At 42.3% G+C, this 21894-nt stretch overlaps 1 protein-coding gene across 19 annotated transcripts in view; it reads right to left on the bottom strand.

Annotated features, from left to right (window-relative positions):
- Nucleotides 1–919: 919 nt before the first annotated feature.
- The window catches only part of ptprk (protein tyrosine phosphatase receptor type K), a 97146-nt gene continuing 76171 nt past the window's right edge, over nucleotides 920–21894 (bottom strand). For 2 of the 19 annotated variants that reach the window (XM_047338008.1, XM_047338004.1), the window contains 22 exons: nucleotides 20335–20470; nucleotides 17038–17067; nucleotides 14320–14480; nucleotides 13924–13959; nucleotides 11979–11990; nucleotides 11619–11806; nucleotides 11153–11252; nucleotides 10877–11022; nucleotides 9689–9706; nucleotides 9067–9103; nucleotides 8872–8969; nucleotides 8621–8737; nucleotides 8373–8527; nucleotides 8128–8263; nucleotides 7053–7202; nucleotides 6292–6465; nucleotides 5485–5502; nucleotides 4750–4881; nucleotides 4524–4649; nucleotides 4195–4358; nucleotides 3973–4108; nucleotides 920–3692 (listed from right to left, as the gene is read on the bottom strand). In XM_047338008.1, the coding sequence (XP_047193964.1) occupies nucleotides 3639–3692; nucleotides 3973–4108; nucleotides 4195–4358; nucleotides 4524–4649; nucleotides 4750–4881; nucleotides 5485–5502; nucleotides 6292–6465; nucleotides 7053–7202; nucleotides 8128–8263; nucleotides 8373–8527; nucleotides 8621–8737; nucleotides 8872–8969; nucleotides 9067–9103; nucleotides 9689–9706; nucleotides 10877–11022; nucleotides 11153–11252; nucleotides 11619–11806; nucleotides 11979–11990; nucleotides 13924–13959; nucleotides 14320–14480; nucleotides 17038–17067; nucleotides 20335–20470 (2324 nt within the window). In that variant the 3' untranslated portion in view covers nucleotides 920–3638. The remainder of the gene's footprint in view (nucleotides 3693–3972; nucleotides 4109–4194; nucleotides 4359–4523; nucleotides 4650–4749; nucleotides 4882–5484; nucleotides 5503–6291; nucleotides 6466–7052; nucleotides 7203–8127; nucleotides 8264–8372; nucleotides 8528–8620; nucleotides 8738–8871; nucleotides 8970–9066; nucleotides 9104–9688; nucleotides 9707–10876; nucleotides 11023–11152; nucleotides 11253–11618; nucleotides 11807–11978; nucleotides 11991–13923; nucleotides 13960–14319; nucleotides 14481–17037; nucleotides 17068–20334; nucleotides 20471–21894) is intronic. The other 17 variants (XM_035143745.2, XM_047338005.1, XM_047338011.1 and 14 more) reach the window with 17 other exon arrangements.

Genomic DNA, 21894 nt, shown 5'->3' on the forward strand with positions numbered 1-21894 from the left:
ATAGACAATGAGCAAAGATTAACGTTGATGTTATTTGATCGAACATCATATAAAACGTCCTGTTTGTCAGTTTGTGACTCAGGGAAAGTGAGAAAAACTAATTTCTCCAAACTACAGTTTGTCTGAACTGTGTCGTTCACCAAACCACAGACATTGAGTTTATATATAATCTCCTGTAGATATTTAACCTGTATACACATGTGACAAAGAACAAGATGGAGGCCTACCACTGGAGACGCACTTACAGGTACTTCTTCTTCTTCTTCTTCTAATTCTTTTTCATTTTCTTCTTCTTCCTGTTCCTATTCTTCTACTCCTCTGCCTTCTTCTTCCTGTTCTTCTTCTTCTCTGCCTCCTTCTTCCTGTTCTTCTTCTTCTTCTACTCCTCTGCCTTCTTCTTCCTGTTCTTCTTCTTCTTCTTCTACTCCTCTGCCTTCTTCTTCCTGTTCTTCTTCTTCTACTCCTCTGCCTTCTTCTTCCTGTTCTTCTTCTTCTCCTGCTTCTTCTTCTACTTCTTCTTCTCGTCCTTCTTCCTGTTTTACTTCTTCTCTTACTCTTTCCTGTTCTCCTCCTCCACCTCCATCTTCTTCTCCTCCTCTCTCTGGTTTAACAGCAGCTTGTATCCATGGTGACAGTACTGTCTTATTTAACTCTATTCAACTCTTTATACGTTGGAAAAGAACAATTTAAATAACATTTAATCAATATTGTGATTAATCAACATGCTAAAATAAAGACAAATATATATGTTGTCATAAACAGAGTATTGTTGTGGATTTATACACAATGGAAACTTTTTCTCAAGTTTCAATATCAGAAGATATCAAAAAGAAGAAGAAATCGGCCTCTAACCTCTTCAGGATCCTCGTTGATGTGAATGTTTCTTGTATCGTAACAACAGACGAGTCCCGACAGTTTCTTTTAATTAAAGAAGTGGTCTTTATTACAGCAAAGAAGCCAAACATTACAGACAAGAATAATTATGAACCATGAATATCACTTTTACACTCAGACTGGCCTCTCGTCCAGAGACGTCTCCTCGGGGGCCACGACCTCATGTTTACTGAGGAGGACTCGTCTGTTCTGCTCCTCACTTTTCCCTTTTAACTGTTTGATTTCTTGTCACTGACGGCGGCTTCACTTTTCTCTCTGCATGCGATAAAGACGGACATCAGCTTTGTCCACACTGCTCAACCACTGAAGGCAAAGTACGACTGTAGCAACGTAATGTTATGGCCTCTACATTTTTCTTTCCCTTCTTTGGGTCAGATCAGAAATCTGGAGGAAATAAAAAAACAAAACCAAAACAGAAAGTGGATGTTCTACCAACAGAATGAAGTTTTAAAACATCTGTCAAAGTTAGTTTTTTTGAAGCTGAATCCTCCAGGAGTACAATCTCTGACGTTTTTTTTTTTTATCTACAACAGAACAAATGTCCTGACATTGTATCCATCGTCTTTATCTCTAAACAATGGAGCCTGTTAGAGTCCTCGTGATTCTCTATTTACAATAACATCCGTGCGAGCAGAGCTTCTCTGGTTCCAACCGAGCGGAACGTCTAACATTTGTTATTTACAATAAAGTTCTTTCTTTTTTTTCCTCCTTCTGTATCATGTTGCAAAACAAAACAGAAACACATCTGGTATTCAGTGATCCTCACAAAGAATTAGATCTGATGAATAAAACACACTGAATCGTGGTTCCGAAAAAAGGTCAAACAATGATCGTCCATGACAACGCGTTCGCCGAAGCCCCGGCTGCCGTCTGAGACGCTGGTAAAATGCTTGTTTCGACAAGGAAATTCAAATGATTAGGCACAATAATGTCTTTTTTTTTTTACTCTCTTTTTGTTTCACAGTCCGTTTCGCTCACTAAGCCTGTGTTGCATCACCGAGTCAGTGTGTATCCAGGGGGAATAACGGTGAGCGGGATACGAGGGTGAAGATAAACAGCTTATCCCGACTAAGACGTTAAGAGGGATCGCAGCTATTATCCAAAATACTCTGATGTTCTACTGACCACGAACAGAGCGATGGGCTTTTTACACAAAGAAACCACGGCAACGTCACAGAGATTCATAAGTGAAAACAAGACAATACTACTGAACTCCACCTAAATACTGAAAAACTACTTCTATGCTTGAATATACAGCTTCGGTCAGCGGCTCTTAAACTCTTCTTCACGGACGCAAATTGAGTGGAAGTCACCTCGAACCTCGGGGGAACCGTTAAATCACATTTAGGCACCGGAGGAAAAAGACTCGGAGCCCATTTTGGGTCCCGACCCACGGGTTTAAGAAACGCTGCTGGTAGAGTAAACATGGAATGAAGAATGATTGTTCTTACAAGCAATGCAAGTAAACAAACAATAAATACAAACAATGTGCTTTATCCATATAGACATATTTACACAAAGTCTTTGGCTTATGAATAAACATCAGCTGCAAAGTAAAACATAACAAAAAAAAAACCTAAGTGTTGGCCACCAGTGCACAAAACGAATGAAGCCTGGGGTCACTTCTAATTCTCTTCAAACCAGAAATGGAAAATGAATCCTCAGTCTCACGTTTGTCACATTTATGTTTGCGTTCTGAAAATGATCCCATTTGTGAATTGGCTGAATTGAAAGTGCATTGGGCCCAGCCCTGAAACAAACGTGATCAAAACAATCTCAAGTTTTCTGATTCGTACATTTTTGGGGGAACAACGACTTGGACGCTTCTATCCAGTAGATCGATAAATGATAATATAAAAAGCCATCAACAGAAACCAATGATACATATCACACTTTCTTTTTTATACATTTTAGTGAAGATCCTACATTTTTCAAGTTGCCACTTCATGATATTGTAAAATAAAAAATAAGATCTAACAGCCTAATACTCATGTAAACTTGTTATTTTTTGATCTGTTGTCAGTCTCGTTTCTTCTTTATCTAAAAGGCAAAAGTATACGATATTTTGTCTCTTTTCGGTGTAACTGCGTGTAACCAAAGTAAAACAGGTACAAAGTGGCTGTTAAATACTCAAACACATAATTATATTCGGAGCAGAAACGTAACATGAGGTGACGATGAAGCTGCGGCTGAATGGAGCAGAAATCAGAAACTTGAAGTTTGGCCGTTCTTTTACAAAACGTCATCGTGACGAGACGCCAGAAATCAGCCGCTGGAAAGATGCAGTTATTCGAAAGCTGTGGAGGCATCTTGCATGGGGAGAAGGGGGAGACGTCTACAGGACAAAAGGAGTACTGCAGCTGAAACGGCATGAGGCATCGAGTCCATGCGAGGAGGGGTGGGGGGTGGGGGGGGCAGTCGTGGTGAAACGCTTAACATTTAAATGGAGCCCCAAACATACAGGGGCCCCGCTGGCACTCAAAAAAGCTGTACAATAAGCATGAAGGAGTAAAAAGGAGGGACGTCGCCTCCTCCTCCGCTGCTGCTGCTCCTCCTGTTTCCCTTTGTTTACCAACACTGGACAAGGAGCCGGTTTCTCTTCTGCCGTTTGTGGGATGGATGTAACAGAACGGCCACCACACACACAGAGAGAGGGGGGGGGAGCCAGGACGAAGAATCAAAGACGAGGGAAGTGACGAGATGTTCTCCCGCTCTTCTCCACCTCCTCCTTATCTCTCTCTCGTTTAGGACGACTCGATGAACTCCAGTGCCAGGTCGTAGCTGAACCGGTACTGTTCCTGGAAATCAACACAGACGCACTGGACTCAATGTTTGAATGGTCACATGATCACAGACAGATCGCTCAAGAGTTCATTTTTATAACTTTTATAGATGAAGATAAAAAGAAAGTAGACATAAATAGTTATATATTGTTTCTGAGGTTTCTATTGTTCTATCCCTGACAAAGTCTGACATGACGATGTATATAAATAAATTCAGATATTATCAATAATCAGTCATTTAGGTCCCTCTCCCTCTTTTACTCTCCCTCTCTCTCTATCCGTGTCTCCAACTCACCGGAGTGTCCACCATGTTGGGTTTGCTGTTCCTCAGCGTCTTCACGGAGTGGAAGACGTCCACCACGCTCTGCCTCTTCGCCATCTCACACACGATGCTGCTGGCACAGAACACTCCGCTACGCCCGCCTCCGTTTCTACGCACAGAGAAAAACGGCTTTTCAGAAATACACCCCTTGCTACATGGAGAAAGAAGGTGTATATATATATGGTGTTTACTCACAGGCAGTGCACGATGGTTCTTCCCTCCCCCTCCTCTCCCTCGCGTTGCCACTGGTCCACCTGCAGGATCAGTTTCAGGAAGGAGCGCTTGGAGGCGGGGACTTCTCTGTGCCCCGCCCACCCCAGGTACTGGAACTGACGGACCATCAGGTAGCCTTCCTGAGGCTGCAGAGGCAAAATCACATTCAGAGGAGCTGACACATCTCAACCTTACTCCAGAATTCACATCCAAACTAAGAAGTTTGGCGTTATATTCAATATTTAGCATAATAACTTTATATATCGACCACATGAGAGCAGGAAAAGGGGCGACAGTGTAAATCTACGAACCCTGGTGAGGTTGCAGACTCTGAAGAGGCGACTGATGATGTCACAGTCCATGGAGCAGGACATACATTCCACCTGGACGGGGCCGTAGCGCAGCATGCCCTCCTCTGGCCAGTACTGAGGACAACCCTGGGAACAGAGCATCTTAAAAGTCAGCTTCGGAGAAAATAAGAATAAACAGCAACATGTCTTTTATTTAAAATGATAAGACATTGGTGTGGTGAGTTACCTGAGCCAGGTCGATCTCGTTCAGCATCACCAGACTGGTACATCCATAGTCGTAAACCAGACGCCAAAAGTCTTTGACGGTGTTGGGCAGAGGATGCTGGGTAACGATGAATGCAGCCGGCTGCCGGTAGCTCTGTGGGAATCAGACAGAGAAACTCAAATCAGCTCCTTTATTCTTCTCTTAAATCCAGAATTAGTTAATTTTACAACTAAGCTGAATATTCTTCAAATGCCTTTACTTGTTACATCTCTCATACATTCACACACACAACAGGGAGGAGTGACACAGTTTGTGGAACACGACACAGCGAGCATTCTTCTAACACAGGGGGATGTTTGGTCACATGATCATGCAGTGGGCCTATCGGATGTGAGGGGGAGGAGCATGCATTACAAATACACGTCTACATCTGCTGGGGTCAGTTACCTTCTCGTTCCGTCAGTTCAAGTCGGTCAAAGTCCAAAGTAAAACGTGTAAAAGTGAAAAATCCACCCACGGGTTTAAAGTTTCTGTCGACGTGATGAACTGACTGAACTGAAGGTCCGACTTCTCCTGAATGAACATGTGCAGCCAGATATGTGACATGGGTGTGAATCACGGGGGGATACATGAGGGAGTCTGATGTAGGGTCGGGGGGTGTTGGGGGGTCGGGTACAGTAACATGAACCTGGTGGTGGAACGACACTGAAGCCATGAAACAAATCCAGTATTGGAGATTTGACACAATCGCATTACCTGGAACTCTTCTGACAGCTTGGTTAGAGAGAGGCCAAAGGTAAGTTTGACTTCGCTAGACTCAAAACGTTTTGCAGCATTTTGCAGTACTTTTTGTTTTCGTCCTCCAACGTCTTTGTTGGAGAGAAGCCAGGTCTCATTCCACAACATGCATTTATTACACGTCTTATTTCAAAACATTAGTATGAAACTGACCCGCCCGCCCGCACTGACTTCTCCTCCCTCTCCAATGCATATTTCTCAATAAAAAACAGAACGGCTAATCAACGTTAACTTCTGATTATCACTGACAATAACCTGCCAATCCGATATTTAAGGTGAGATAGCAGGTCACTGTCAGTGATAATCACAAGTTGATATTTCTCCCCACGGTACAAAGGCAACACGTCGAGACAGAACCAGCTGTTTCAATGTTTGGGTGGCGGCCAGAGAAGCTAATGGTCTTTTCAGAACCTGGATTTGTCTCTAGCCTTCTGCTGCAAAAAACCACAGACACAGCATCACACAAACAGGGAGGGGATTCTGTGTGTGTGTGTGTGTGTGTGTGTGTGTGTGTGTTACATGAACATGTGTTTTTCTTCATCAGTTTAACCTCTGTAAAGTCTGTATCATTTTCAACAAATGTGTGACTGTAGTTTGGGACCACAGACATTATACGTTCATTTCTTTATAATTTCTTTCACATTTCATTGCTCGAATATCACCCAGTGACCCACGAAATGAAAATGTCCCAAACCACTCTTCCTCTATGTGTTGAAAATAACACGACCTTGCTTTTGTGTGCACGTGAGCGTGTGGGAGACTTACATCCATGAGCGCGGCGTTGATGTAGTTGCTGCTTTCTCCGTCTATCGTGATGAGGAAGGGGAGGCATCTGTCGGGGGGAAGGCCGTCCATGAAGCGGTTCTTGTCTTGGTTTCTAGGCAACAACGCAATGCTGCAGTCTTCAGGCTGCGGCTGCGGAGTCACCGAGTTCAAAGTCTGGACAAAAAGAGGTGGACGGACAAAGAGACATAATCACACATGAGTGGTGGGATGTGAGAAAGTACATTTACTTAGTTACTGTACATTTTTCATACATCTGTACTGTACTTAAGTAGATTTATGTTCGAGTACTTATCACTTATACTGCATATATCAGCAAATATCTACATTTTTACAATGGTTTCAAAGGTGAGTCCCAAGAAGACGAGCACATGTTCTTAGATTATGTTCGAGAATTAGTGTCGATAGAACTTCTGTGCTGCAGCTGCACAGATGAGCCTTCATGAGTTGTTTTGACTGATGCTTGTGGGAGGAAGCTGGAGGATAAAGTCACTGAACACTGGATTTAGACGTTCTGAAGATATTATTGTTTGCAGAACACACTGAGCAGCAGAGAAGTGGATTGTGCTGCAGGAGCAGCTCCAGAAGTTTCTATTGACATTTGGATGTTTGTTTTGTGCAGTGAAATTCAGCTCTACTGACATACTCACCTTTTACTGTTTCAAACACAGAGCAGCTGAATGTGCAAAAATAGATTTGTGTCACTTCAATGTCTGAGAACAGAGATTATGATCCGATCTTACCTGGAACTCGTCCTTTATATGTGACGAGTTGGTCTGGGAGTCGATGCGGATCAGCTCATAAAAAGCAGCTTTGAACTCGCACACTGGGATGGCTGTTTCTCCACATAGACACGCCTCTAGTATGGCATCATGGATGAATATGTACTGCTCCTGGAGACAGGTAATTCAAAACACAATGTCAAATCATCCACACAAACATTACACTTAGATATTGGCAAACAATAAAACACACACACACACACATCCTGTGACAAGGTGGGAAACACAGACAGCTGTGATACCACGTGGAAGTGAGCAGGCAGACGCTGTGAGTGAGAGGTGGCTGATGGGAGATGGAGTCATGACTGAGGTGAGATGACGACTGTGAAAGTTTGAGTTAATTCACTTATGAGTCAGTCTGTGTGGGAAATTGTCATTTTAGGTTTTTCAAGCTGTGGGTGTGAATGTTCTTGAGACATTAATTTATTCTTAAAATGTACTGACAATAGTTAAATTATTATTATTATCATTATTAATATGTCAATAATAATTCATTATTTAAAAATGTTTTTGTTATACAGCGTGAACAATAAAAACTGTCCATGAAAAAATGAAAGGAGCTACTCATTAAATTGTTCTATATAAATTGTTGTCGCCATAGAAACAACTGATACAGAGTTTTAAACCACAACCGTTACAAAAATCAAGAAGTCTTTTAACTAAAGAAATAATGATTTATCATGATAAAAATCACTTTATATGAAAATGATTATTATCTAACATGTTTCAGCCCTAAAGTCCTATTTGCTGAAACTATGGAAAATGGAGCAGTCACGGTGTAATTCTTGATCCAACCACTGGATGCTGCCAAAGTAACACATTTTCAAATCCCTGCAAAAAGCAACTTGATCAGTGATGATGATTTTTTTCACCTTTGTCCGGGTCAGAACAACATTGTGTGGTTTTCTGTGGAGGGATGGTGTGTTTATGAAATGGGCGCGGTGTCACCTCAGCCTGCACCATGCAGAGGGCCGGGCCTCACAGTGAGAATACTCTTAAGATGGACATGTGGATGGAGGATGGGTAATGCAGTCACCTCAGTCTGTACCATGTTGATCCTCCTGGAGCGAAGAGCCTTCACACAGTTGTAGATGTCGACCACGCCCTCTCTCTCCGCCATGTCCAACATGATGTCAATGACTATGAAGCAGCCGGTCCGCCCTGCTCCAGCACTGCAGACAGAGGGAGAGGGAGGTTTTAAATTGATCTGTGTACGTGTAATTATAAAAGTAATGGTAATATTAATCATACAGAACGTGGTATTGTACAGTGTGTTCATACCTGCAGTGGACCACAATCGGACCAGCAGATGGTGGGTTGGAGATTTTAACCCTGCGGATGAAGGAAAGTAGTCCCGTGGCGTGATATGGAACTCCGTGATCAGGCCAGCCTGTGAAGTGGAACTGCTTGACTTCACGGACCTCATTGAACCCACGCTGAATAAACACAAAATACATTTTAAGGTTAAATTACACTCCAAGAAAGTTTATCACATTATGCAAAACGTAAACTAGCAGAAAACCACTCACCCTCTCCAGTGTAAACGTGCGAACCACGTACTCGGCAAGAGGCTCAACCTCCACAAACGTCACCTTGAAGTCTCCGTACACCTCGGCATCATCTGGCCAATACTTATAGCACTTGACCTGTTAAAAAGAGAGAATGCAGGATTAAGTATTTAATCAAATTCAGTGTAATTATCATAATAAAACATGTTCTTGTCTGACTGATATATAGACATGCGACATCTTAAAGCATGATGGGAGTGTGCACAACTTACCCTTCCAACCTCCACCAGATTGGTCACCATGACGATGCAGGCGGACTGCTCCTGCCACACCATCCTCCAGAAGTCGTACACGGTCTCATGAACAGGACCTGCACACAGATACACACACACATATATATTCAGCACTTTCTATGACTTGCACCCTGTGTGTGGCAGCATGGGTTTAGGCGTGTTGTAGTATTTCACCTTGAGTAGCGATGTAGTGACTTGGCCTCTGGTAGCCCTGAAAACACAGCACAACCAAAAACAACTCAATATGCATCAAAAATAGATATTTAACATCTGCAGTGCAAGATTGTATCTGTCAAAACGAATCTTGCTTTCACCTCAGACGAGAGAGAGACATTACGAAGCATCTCCAAGATGTTTGACGTAAAGTTAAGAGTATATAGTTTTATTCAAAACTGCATTAGGAGAGTTGGTCATTTCCAGGAGGTGCGATTTGACTTTTGCACTTTTACTTTTATGCTGCAAAATAATTATGATCCAGAATCTACCGATGATTCTGCATCGCTACCTGTCACCTTCCTAACAGCAAAGAGCAATGACAACCACTGAGCGGGTTTTCCTGAGGGTAATAAGGCAAAAATGGCGACTAAGCAAAAGCAACGTTTACAGCTCACAGCGAGGAGTAAGAAACGCTGGTGAGAGGTCGAGATGTGGAGGAACAGTTCATGCAGCCGAGGCCCCAGCAACTCAAAACGTACATTCACCGTGTCGCGATGCACGTGAAGGTGAGAGTGCATGGAGGGATGTGTAAAAAAAAACAAGCGCGGCATGAATGCAAAGAATCCTCAGTGATACTTACATCCCTGTACAGCCAAATCTACAGCCCAAGCCACAGGCAGAAAGAACGAGTGGAGGAAAGAAAGGAGGAAAGGAAGGAAGGAAGGAAGGAAGAAAGAAAGAAAGCACAACAATGTCAGTGAGTGTCAATCAGAAAAAAGAAAAGCTGCATTGATGTAATGGGAGTTTGATCAGGCCATGCAGAAAATAAAACATGATCTCTAGAATGAGAATGAATATAAAGGGCACATCCGGACGTCAGGTCACCACCTCACTAAACACTACTGGTGCAGATTAGATCTATTTCCAGTACAGTCCAAGTTTAGTCCCAGTCGATATTGACTGGATACATCGTGGTGCCCTGTCTATTCATTCTGATTCTAGCTCAATGTGAGCAGCACCATGCCTGCACCAGCTATAATGGAAGTTCATGATACCATAGAAGAGCATGCGATAAGCATAACAGCATAAAAAAAAAGCACAACGTGAAAGACCAACATGCAGATGAGTGTTGTGAAGGTGACAGTCAAGTGGAGGTGATGGAAGATGAAAGATGGAAGATGAAAGATGGAGAGATGGAGAGACGGGTTCGGATGATAAATGAACACATGATGAATAAAAAAAGGAGTTTAGTAAAAATTAATAGATGGACAGTCCAGTTAAAAGATGGATGCAGTAAACCCTTGAATCAGAAATGCACTTTAATGTGCTTTAATGCTGAGAGTTAGATGAGAAGATCCTTCCGACTCTCATGCTTATAGGTGAATTATGAAGCTACAGCCATTAGCCATTTATCTTAGCTTAACCTAAAGACTGGAAACAAGGAGGAACAGAAAATCCACCTACAATTAACCTAAATTTAGAGTTAACATGTAGTACTGGCTGTAGTTGACAGTTAACTGACCATCTGAAATCCAATCATACTTAAAATAAAATCCCTTTCCAACTTTCAATTTCTTTAAAACTGTGCTTAATCCAAAATCATGAGTATCTACAAATCTACGGTTCATTGAATGTAAATCACATATGAAGTGGTTTAAATTGTCTGGACGAGTAAGAACCTATAACCTCAGGATGAAAGGGTGAGTGAATGGACTTGGGAGGAAGACAAGAAGGACACGTGCTGCATGGACGATGCGTGGGCTTGATGCGTAAATGGTGACGATGGGATGACTAGAAGACGCAATAAAGGTATAGAGGCCTGACATACGAGCGAGGGAGTGTGGTTTCGTTGGTTTCGTTGGGAGCCAATAGTAGCATTCGATGCGTTTCCACTTACATCGATGTAGTTGGCGTTGATGTAGTCGGAGGAGGGGTCGTCTTCGATGGGCTGAAGAATAACCCTCGAGTGGTCATCTACAGAAACACACGGGGGGGGGGATGGAAGAGAGAGACAGTCAGAGAGGTGACGGAGCAGCGAATGAGTGGTTCCCCTTTTTTTTAATTTTCCCATAAAGCCCCTCTTGTTTTGGTTTTCTTTGCTTACATGCTATTATGTTCCCGTAGCGGTTCTTGGTGCGGTTCTGCTCCTTCTTGGCGACGTCCCAGGAGGCCGACTGGCCCTCGAAGAAGCTCTGTATCACCAACAACACACAAGAACATGGGAAGGAAAATTACACGTCATGGATCCTTAAACATACCCCCCCGCGCTGAGGGGGATAGAGGGGCTGGAATGACGGTTCTGCTCTGGTGGCGCTTGACTGTTAATAAGGCAGAAAACAACCTCAATTAAAGGCAATTTAATCGTAACCTTCGTTATATCATTTTAACGTAAAGCATCAAAGTTAAATTACAAAACAATAAAAGCCTAATGTGTCGTACATCAGCTGCTCTGACACCGGAAACATCCGTGTCTGGGTTTGTACTTGAGATAATAACCAACCAGCCAATAACACTTCTGTTACTGCTCCAGGCTCTGGTGTAAAGAAAAGTCCTGATCATAATAATCTTACTTCATACTCCTCCTTAAAGCCGTAGCTGTCGGAGGTTTTCATCAGGTTGATGTGCTGCAGGAGGTCGGCCACTCTGATGGCCGGGTGGAGCTGCCCCGTCTGATAAGGAGACTCGGTGCCTTCACAGTGATACCGAGGAACATCCAGGAGCCGACTGTTCTCCGCTGCCGAGGCGCTGTGGTTCTCATCTACAAGAGGGGACGAGTTCAGGTTAAATGATAATTTACCAAAAGCTGCTTTTCTCTCTTCCCCACATCAGTACAAACTTTTGTCTCTGACCTAAAACCATCAGAATATTCTGCATTTCCCCAAAAACCAAACAAACGCTTTGTCAGTCTGTTTCTTTCCCTTTGTACTCACCTGTGATCGGAACTACAAGTCAAAGCAGCAGAAAAAGAAAAGAGGAAAAAGGGGTTTGTGAGGATTTAGTTAGCTCCAGGTTCAGTTTGACCACTTTACTCCAGCTACACAGAGTGCAAAGGTACATTTATGATGGAAAAAGTTGGGAGAATGTCACAAAACAATGGAAAATGGGCAAACGCATGTAACCAGGGGCTTCACTACAGGACAGGAAAAGCCAGGGGGGTCCCAAACTGAAAGGGGCCCCCAAGAACAGCTGATTATGTTATCTATGTTACCTTAAATGGGTCAGAAACATGGTCGGAAACAATCTCGCCACATCGCTAACTTTCTGCCCAAAGCTTCGTGGTCATAGAGGTTTGGTTGAATTCAAACCCCAGATAATAGAACTATTTCTCATATTGTGCAGAAAGTTACAAATTTAATTATGAGTTCAGAGTTTGGACATAATGAACTTTGAGAAATGAGAAACAGTTTGAGAGTTAGAGGTAATTCAAGGGTCAAATTTCTTGCGCGATTTCCACCGTCTCTGTGCTGCGGGGAGGTAACGCGAGGTGACAGTGGAAATGTAAAGACTGACAGGTTGCATAATGGAGTAGCTCGGGGGTTGCAGCACAACCGACTGATTTCATCAACACCACAGTTCATTAACTGACACTGTTTGTTTAATCCAGCTGATGCTTTCCTCTGCTCCAAGGACACGGCAGCTCATTACAGATTGTTAAAGGTTTGTTAAGCCCTCATCAGGCCAATTAACGGTAAACTTGACCCGACACCGCCTCTTAATTCGCTACTTCCTGCTAGTCCCCCCCCCCCAGTGTGATGTGATTGGCCGGGACGGATTGTAACTGCAGCCTTCATTTTGTATTAGAAGCTATGAAACAGTTAATTAACACAGTTTGGTGGCGCGGTGGATTGCAGATGCCTCGAAGACACGTTGGAACTCCACATCGCGCCGCAGCGTCGACACCAGAGTGAACGACAGATAAACACATTGCAGTCGAGCCGGAGACATATCCCAACTTGGCAAAAACCTACAGGTTTCACGGTTCAGATATTCAGACTGGGGCAACAAAACAAGCCCGGGGACTGACACAGATGGCTCGCACTCAGGCAGACGTCTCGATCCAGCGCATTGGAAATTTAAAAAAAAACTAAGACGCAGAGCTGCAGGCACAAAGTTGTTCGCTGTCACTTGATGTCACAGATTTTAATCGGCGGCGCCAACGTGAAAATTTGTCCTCCTCCTTTCAAGCGTCAGTTGCTGTCGTTATTTGGGACAGGAGATGATGGCGTGCCTTAAAACAACGCAGCGCTGTGGAGATAATGAGGTCTCTAAGGGAGAATGGTGGTGATTACTGTGAATATCAATAACGCTCGGTAGGAGACAGAATCCATGGATGGAGTTGGGAGTGATTGAACCCCGGCAAACCACAGGACGACAGATGAAGTGCTTGGCTGCTGGAGGTTTTGTACTGGCCATGTTTTACACAGACAAGTTGGCAGTGGGAGGCAGAAAAGAACTAGATAAAAGACGAACACACAGTTTAGCTTCCCCTTAGATATCCGAATCCATTGCACTTATTTCCTTTGAGACAAGTCTTAGAAAGTTGCTGTGTTTCCATTTAATTTGTGGTAATACTGCAGTGAACTTACTTAAACACTTAGTACTTTTAATTGTAGATTAAATACAATGTACAGATACTTCAAACGAGCCAAACTTTCCACCTGCACAGGCATAGATGTGGAAGCACGAGTCACGACAGGATGTAATGGAGGCTTTGACCACGTCCGACAGCCACAGTGGGACTTATGTAATGACGCACAGGGACACACAGGACAGGGGCTACAAGCGCGGGGGGGGGCTTCATGACACTGATGGGTGATCGCTACAGGGCGTTTCTGGTGATGAATGGGATTTGTCCAACCATGCTAGAGGTCTCACCTAACACAGCAGTAGGAACCAGAGGGTCGTTGGGCACTGTAGAAGGAAACATGGTGAGGAGACGCTTTCAATTTCAGCAGAACTCAAACACAGAGGAGGGGGGGGCATTTAGATGCTTCCCAAAGAACCAGGGGAGGAATGTGTGGCCCCTGATGCACTAGATATTCTCCAATACAACATCTTATACCTTTATTGGCAAAACCAATCCACAATCTTCGCTCTGTGTGGTCCAGTAAAGCCATGAATTCTTATGCAATCATTTCATTTCTTTGCAGATGATGCACTCTTCTCTCGTTCACATAGCAGACCAGAATATTCACCCTTTCTACAATTCAGATGCCACAGGTGCCACTTTATAAGGTTAAAGGTTAATAACAGCCTTGCTTATGAACCTACATCTGTTGTTGTAGTTGTGCGAGTCCATGAACGTGACGGCCATCGGGTCTTCTCCGTGCAGAGTGCTCTGGTCGGCGTAGCTGCGATCCATGGCGTTCACCATGTGCGTCATTTCCTGCCGCGTGGTTCCGATGGCGTCCTTACGTTTTTTGGCCAGTTTCCTGTCGGGGGGGGCAGAGACGGACACAGTCAGGCATCTCACAGACAGAAACACAAACATCAGCCAGCCTGCAGAACACAGCCTTACTGGGTGTAAATGTTCAGATCTTCATGTATAGTGCGATATTGAAATCTTTATGTCTTTTTTTTTTTGGTAACAGTAGCTTAGCTGGGGGCTGCAGGCTTCTGATTCAAGATGCAGAGTTTAGAGAAGAAGAAGGGAAGGGAGAAGAGAAGAAAGAGAGGAAGAGATCAAGCAAGGAAAGTAGAGGAGAGGCTTGTTTATAAATGGCAGCATTAAACAGGCTATAGGAACAAAGGGAAAACAGCATCTAGGGAAGTGACTTAAAACCTACGGTCAAGAAGCAAAGGGAAAACCTGTTATCAACCTTGGAGCTATAGATGAGCTGTCAGAGGAATTCCACCTTAACACTAATTTTATTATGAAATCAATTTCTAGTCGTCTGAAACTCTTAATCTTTTAAATTTCACAAGGTGTCTGTGTTATCTGAATCAAAACTTCATATCAAAGCAAATATAAAATATAAGAAAGACACAAAAATGGGAAAATAAAATATTTGGTTTTCATCTGACAGCTAAGATAGAAAAAAATCCCATTAAAACAACAGCGGGGGGGGGGGAAGACTTATTCTCTATAAAACCATTTGTAAAACCATTTACCAACCAAAGTACCACAGTTAGCATCATATGAGCTGGAGCATGTGAGGTCTTGTCAGTCCAGCGTTTTAAAAGAGCAGGATACTGGTTTTTAATGAAATACACATTTTAGGGATGCCTAATTTAAAAAAAAAAAAATTTTAAACTTGCATTTTTCTTCAAAGAAGTTGTTTTTTACAAGCAACTGAAACTTTTTCTCTATCATTTCGCCTGTTGAAGAAAAATAACAGCTTAAAATCTAAAAGGTGTCCTTTTCAGTTTTAACTCCCAGGAAAAGCAACCGCAGACGACTTAATATCTCGAACATGAGAGCATGCAGGAGCACGATGGACCCAGAGCCATAGATATACATCAGTGACGACAACATCTCTACCGGTGAACTGATGTGTTTCATGTTGTGCTCGAGAAAAAGTTAGCATCTCACTTGAATTACAATTTGAGTCCAAACGCGAATTTTGAAAAGAAAATCTCGACAGCTGGGAAACAAAATGGCTGCAGATAATGAACGGAAGCAGAGGATGGATAAAAAAACAAAAAATTTGATTTTCGGTCGTTGCCAAACTGATACAAAATACGGCTCTGACTTCTTCCCACACAGAATGCATGCTGTGTGGGTTTGTTGTGTATTTTTTTTACCTCTTGACCCCAAAATACACCAACTCCACCTCCAAGACCGCACACACACACACAGACACACACACACTCTCAGCAGAAAACATAGATTTAACCACTGGCCATGTGTAGCTGTTTGTGTTATCGGTCGTCTCACAGAAAACATGAAAAGAGGCGAGAAGGAGAGTTTGAATTATGCACCACCGTTTGCTGTCAACTGTACAAACTGTAGAGGACGGAGACAAAGAAACAGATATAAAGAAATGGATGTGACCAGAACTAGGGGGGGAGATATCATTAATAATTAATTATTAATAGTAACTGACATTAACTTAAGGGGTTTTCAAACTAGCTACAAGATATAAAAACGGATTAGATGAATCAATAAAAATGACTTTATATGTGTGGCATTGCTACTTTTGCTTCATTAATTATCTCTAGTTTCATGTTGATGATGAACAGTTCTCCACCTCTTTTTAAAGTCAGTGCAGGTTTTGTGGATCTATTTTGGTCACAGAGAGACAGAGAAGAGCAGGAAGTCCCCAAAACACAAGAAGAACCGAACTCAGAGCTACCGACACAACACCAGACACCGTGAGTCCCAACATGGAGGAGCCGCCTGGTTTCCACCGACAGTGAGAGACGCACTGTGCACGTGTAGCAGAGTTTTACCATGATACCTGTGACTTGATGGGCGGATGGATGATCACATGACTACATGCACACAAAGAGCTACAAGTCACAAGTGCAGCATTCTTTTTTCAAATAACACGCAAAAGGCCCGTGTCGTCCCACTCTGGCCTGCTTGGGTCTGGTTTGTGGCCAACTTTGGCCTTCATGAGCCTGCTTCAGAGCAACTTTGGAGCATGTAGAGGACACCGGGGCCTGAGGCCAATTCACTGTCAGTTCAGTCCCTTTGGTGAAAGACGACATTTCATCAGCTAGTGAGTCAACATTGGTTTGTTTCATGGGATTTTTATGACGGTTAAAACATCATCATTCGCGTTCCAAAACCATTCTGGATGTTTTAAGGGTATAGTATAAAATGTGTTTATATAAAAGTGTTGAACTGACTGACATGAAAGTGAATTGACCCCCGCCCTGGCGAGGCATCAATGAGGATGGCTTTGGCTGGTTGGTCAGAGCTGAAAATGTGTTTTGTCTTGAAAAAAGTATACTGCATCTTTAAAAGAATAACAACAACTAGCCACTAAGAGTTCGCCCAATAAGGTACCAGCGGCTGGGTGAGCTGATTGTTTGTTTACTTACAGGTAATAAGAGTATGAATAGTAGGTCCTCCTGGGGGTTGTGAGCCAATCAGAAAGCAAAGAATGAGACACAAGGGTCATGAATATGCAAATAAGGACAATACTTGTCCTGTCCCAACCAGCAACAACAGAAACAGAAGAAAACACCTTTCGATTGCTACAACTTGAGGGTCATGCAAGGGGTTGTTGTAATTACTACGGGCCCTATTTCTTTAGTAATAATGAAAACTCAAATTTAATACTGAATAAATACTATAAAACAAGCTAAAAGTATTACTACAATTACAACAAACTATCAGGATTAACCTCTCAACATGCTTCCTCTCCTTTTCGGGTGTTATATTTAAAGTATTCATGCAATATTTTCAAATCTGCTTCCTCAAACCTAATTACAGATTTAGCCCCGATCAGCCAATCACTCTCACTGACCCCTAACATTGGGTCAAAGCTGAAAACAGAGCTGTCGGAGCTGTAACAGCACGCGGCTCGCTTCCTGTAAAGCAAGCATGATGTCATAGTGATGTCATCATGTCCCACTATTTTAAAGATGCAGTATTGTTCAAAGTTGTAAAGGTTCAATGACGATGACGATTGATCTCCCCAGAAACCTTCGTGGAAAAGAGAGAACGACTGAACAGCTTCACTTCGTCCTCATGAGGGTGACGTGAAAATCAGAAATGCTTTCATTACATTTTATGAGTGCTCTACTGCTAAATCACAATTTTGTCATAAATCAATCTAGAAATGTCTGAATGAACTCAATGTGGCTGAAAACAAACTCAAAATGGGACCAGAAACTTTCAAGAACTTGTTTTAAGTTACTCGAAGGTCATTTTCTGTCCCATTCACTTGTTATTTCATCTGGAAACATCTGTTATATGTTGATGAATGTTTGCTGCAGCACAATCAAATATATCCTCGTAAATTACACAAAAAAAAGAACTAAAAACAAAATAAATGTATAGAAACATACTTGGAAATATTACATTTCAAACAGTAATGCTCTTTTTTAAGTTAGTAGATAGATCAACCTGTCAAAAATCAACTTTAGTGAGAACTTGCCTCAGGCTCAGGTAAATGATTGTGGTGTGAGCTTCTTTCACTTTGGTTGAGAACAACAACAGACACTGAACTCGGTTGCTTCAGGCGTTGCATTAAATTACACAACAGTGACATCCTGAAAATGCATTATCTCTCAATTTGGACCAATTAGTAATTAGCAATTAGGCCTAATATCAAAAGGCCTAAAAATCCTCCAGGGACAGATAATGTTCAGTCAAACAGGTTATCAGGCCACTGAGCGCAAATTGTGGATCAAACACAGGCGATAATATGTCTCGTACTTCAAATACTGGACGGCTTCCTCAATAAATACAGTATTTATAAGCTACACTTTAAGCTCAGGGCCTCACTTTAAGATAGACAATTACACTTTGACACAAGAGCTGCGTGAGCCGGATCACATGAATTCATTACGAGCATTAGAAGGAAAATACGCACGTCAGGAGCTGCAGGAGCGGATAAGTGCAGTGACCAGAGTTCAGTTCTGACTGTGATTTAAAGTCTAATTGTTTTTTGGTTTGCTGAGTGAGATTGGGATTGGTGGTTGAGAGAGTTTTCCTGGTTGTTCTATGGGACACTTCACTATTCAAACCAAATCCTGTAATCCTGAAAATCCAGAGTTTCCTGAAAGAGACGTCTTCCTAAATTGATCATGATTAATATTGAAGTTTTTACAATGTCCAATTTACAGAGTGGCCAATAAGCATTTCACCTTGTTTTTATTTAACTTTACTCTGTACAATTACTTTTCATAATAATATGAAATAAAAAAGACTTGACATGAATGTATCTGTTGAATTAAATTGCTAATTTGTCTAATTTTAATGAGGCACTTAGTTTCCCTTGACAACAGCTTTTTAATTTAACGGTCACGAGAAGAGCGCCGTGTTAAGTGATAGTTAATTACTGCAAACAAACACACTTAAGTTGTAAATGTGTTTGTGCACAAATTCAACCTAATCTGACCGTTCAACCTAATGGGTGACACTGAAAACTCTCTGTTTTCTTACCAAAGCCAATAATCCAGAAAATTGGATGTGGACATTTGAATTTTGCTGATATTTTCCTACTGTATTCTAACCATAGACTGTATATAAGATTCTAACATGGATGTACGTAAACTGTGAAATAAGACTTGAGATGTGGGTCTGTGTGTCTGAGGCCGACCCAGCAGCACTGAGGTGGTTCACGAATAATAATGCTGCTCTCATGTAAACAGCTTCTGGAGACACCAAACAACTGCTGGGGCTTCGTGGACAAACACTAGTGAAATCCTTTTATTGTAGAAACAGGACGATAACTCTAATCTTCACCTTCTTAATACTTTCTGAGAAACATTCTGATAAAACACAGAAATAACAGCAGGTTGTTTTCACACTATTGTCTTGTGCTTTGCTGAAAAAAGGACCTGTGTGATTCAGCTTCTGTGTGGTGCTCATGCTGTGATTCTGTCCATCCACCACATGGGGGAGCTCTGAACCAAGTGAACAAAACAGAGGCCAAAAAACGTTCCAGCGACACCAGAACCGACTCCGACACCTCGAGATGCTTCGGAGATGAAGAATGACGAGACACTGATGTTTCTAAATATTCTTTCAGGATTAATGTTCACTTATTTCTTTCTTTTCCATTTCTCTGAACAAGGCTTAATTATACCTGTACTTTATTACACTGAATGAGAGAGAACTGCTAAAACAATGTCTGTGTGCTCCACTGGCTTCAAATAATCACTTCTATGTTTCTATCGGACGTTTTTATGTCTTTCTTTCCATAATCCATTACTCTGGTGAAGTTACTTGACATCTTCTGCTTGAGGATTGATTTCACCAGCTGCTCTGACTGGTTGTTTAGTCTCGTTTGTTTCATAAGCTGTAGTGTACAAGAAATAAAAAGAAAAAACCTCAGATCTAAATCACACGACAGCGAAGCAGCAGTTCCTGATTTTAGAAAATATATTTCTGCGTGGATCTGGTGGAAGATAAAAACCTTCAGCCTTTGCGACATGTCAGTGATGAGACCGGTTCTGAGGGGAGATCAACGTTAATGGTGGATGGATGGAAGATGGCGTTACTACATCAAATACTGGACCAACACACAACAAGAGAAATGGATTCAGGTGCACGCCGGTGTCCACGTGTTCTTGCATCTGCATGCGTGTCGGTGTGCACGTGGAGCACTGTTCACGTGAACTTCGTCAAACTCCTCATTAGGTCACGTATGATGTCATATCACTCACCTCTTCTTGACCAATAGGATGGCTACCAACACCAGCAGAATAAAGACGAGAACCCCCGCACTGATCCCAGCGATCTTTACCACCCGGTCCGTCTGTTTCGCCGGGTCAGGGATGACTTCTGGCTCCTCGGTAGCACCTAGGTAGGGACAGTAAGAAAAACATCAAGCCTGAGCCTCTAACGTACCATCATCAAACTGCCAGAAGTTTACATTTTGTATTATTACGAGCAGATAAAATAATTGAAATCGTAAAACCTCATCAAATGAAAACATCCATGAACTAGAATGGCACTCGGTGAAGCTCATACCACCACCAAGGCCAAACAGTCCAATTAAACTCAATCAAAATGTACCAAGTTTCACACACTCATAAATATCAGTCCCTTAAATCAACATCCATGCATTATTCCCAGGGAAATCAGTGAGAATGATGAAAAACACCCAATCTAACAATGTTAAAAGAAAAAGTATTCCTGGATCCGCCCCCTGATCCAGATCCACACCAAAGGTAATGGGTTTTTCCCGGAAACAATACAACATCCTCCGACCAAGTTTCATGGAAATCGGGTAAAAAATACCACATCCATAAACAAATCTATCAAGTATTAAGTATTTAACCTAAAAGCATATTAGTGTAATAAACTGAAAGAAAATCTAATTGAAAGAAAAATCAAACAAACATTTGAAATGACTTTATGATACAAGAAGAAAAAAGTGAAACTGTTTCTAATCACACAAACCTTCTGTCTCAGTTCAAATAAAAACCAAACCCATCAGTAAAATAAACTTTCCAGGAGCCCTGAAGCTGCAGCTCAGTAAACCGTCTCCACATTTCTGAATTTTCCCTCACGTGGCACAGTCTGTGAGCCAATAACACAAATAATGTCAGATCTTGGCTCTATTCTGAAGTATTTACACAACCCGGCGTCACCTCCGGCTGGCACCTGGCAAACACTGCCACCTGAGCGACAGGCCTCAGGGACGATCTCTCCCTGAAGACGTCTTTAACAGAATGCCCTCACATCGGGAAAAGTGGTGAGCGCGATATGGAGCAAGTCCTGATGAGCCATTTAATCAGGGAGGTTTAATCCGGCCTGTGCTGGAGATCAGGTAAATATCAAGACTCTAGATATTCAGTGTAAAGCAAAGTCAGACAAATGTCACGGTGAACGTCACGATGCAAATAAAGTGAGGGGGTTTGTTTGAGCAGCTTGTTTGACTCATAGATTGAAATATTGACATTAACAGTAAATTTTGGTTGTACTGAACCAGTGAACTCTGCACACCTACTCCTCCTCCTCCTCCCAGCTGCAGACACACTAACAAAATAACAACAGACAATGTGTGTAAGCATAAAGAAATGCTGTTATTTGATTGTGTGTCTGGTACTTCGTCTTCTCAGTGCATTTCAGGCGTCATGCACTCATTTGAAAATGTGATTTAACCTTATGTATAACATGAACTCAAACTCGTTTCTGTTCCTGATTCAATTCAGCGAGTTGACTCAACTCTCTAAATTTTGGGAAATTATTTTTTCCAGGCAGACTGAGGTTAAAGCCTG

The sequence above is a fragment of the Hippoglossus stenolepis genome, chromosome 20 (genome assembly GCF_022539355.2).
Source record: "Hippoglossus stenolepis isolate QCI-W04-F060 chromosome 20, HSTE1.2, whole genome shotgun sequence".
Lineage (NCBI taxonomy): Eukaryota > Metazoa > Chordata > Actinopteri > Pleuronectiformes > Pleuronectidae > Hippoglossus > Hippoglossus stenolepis.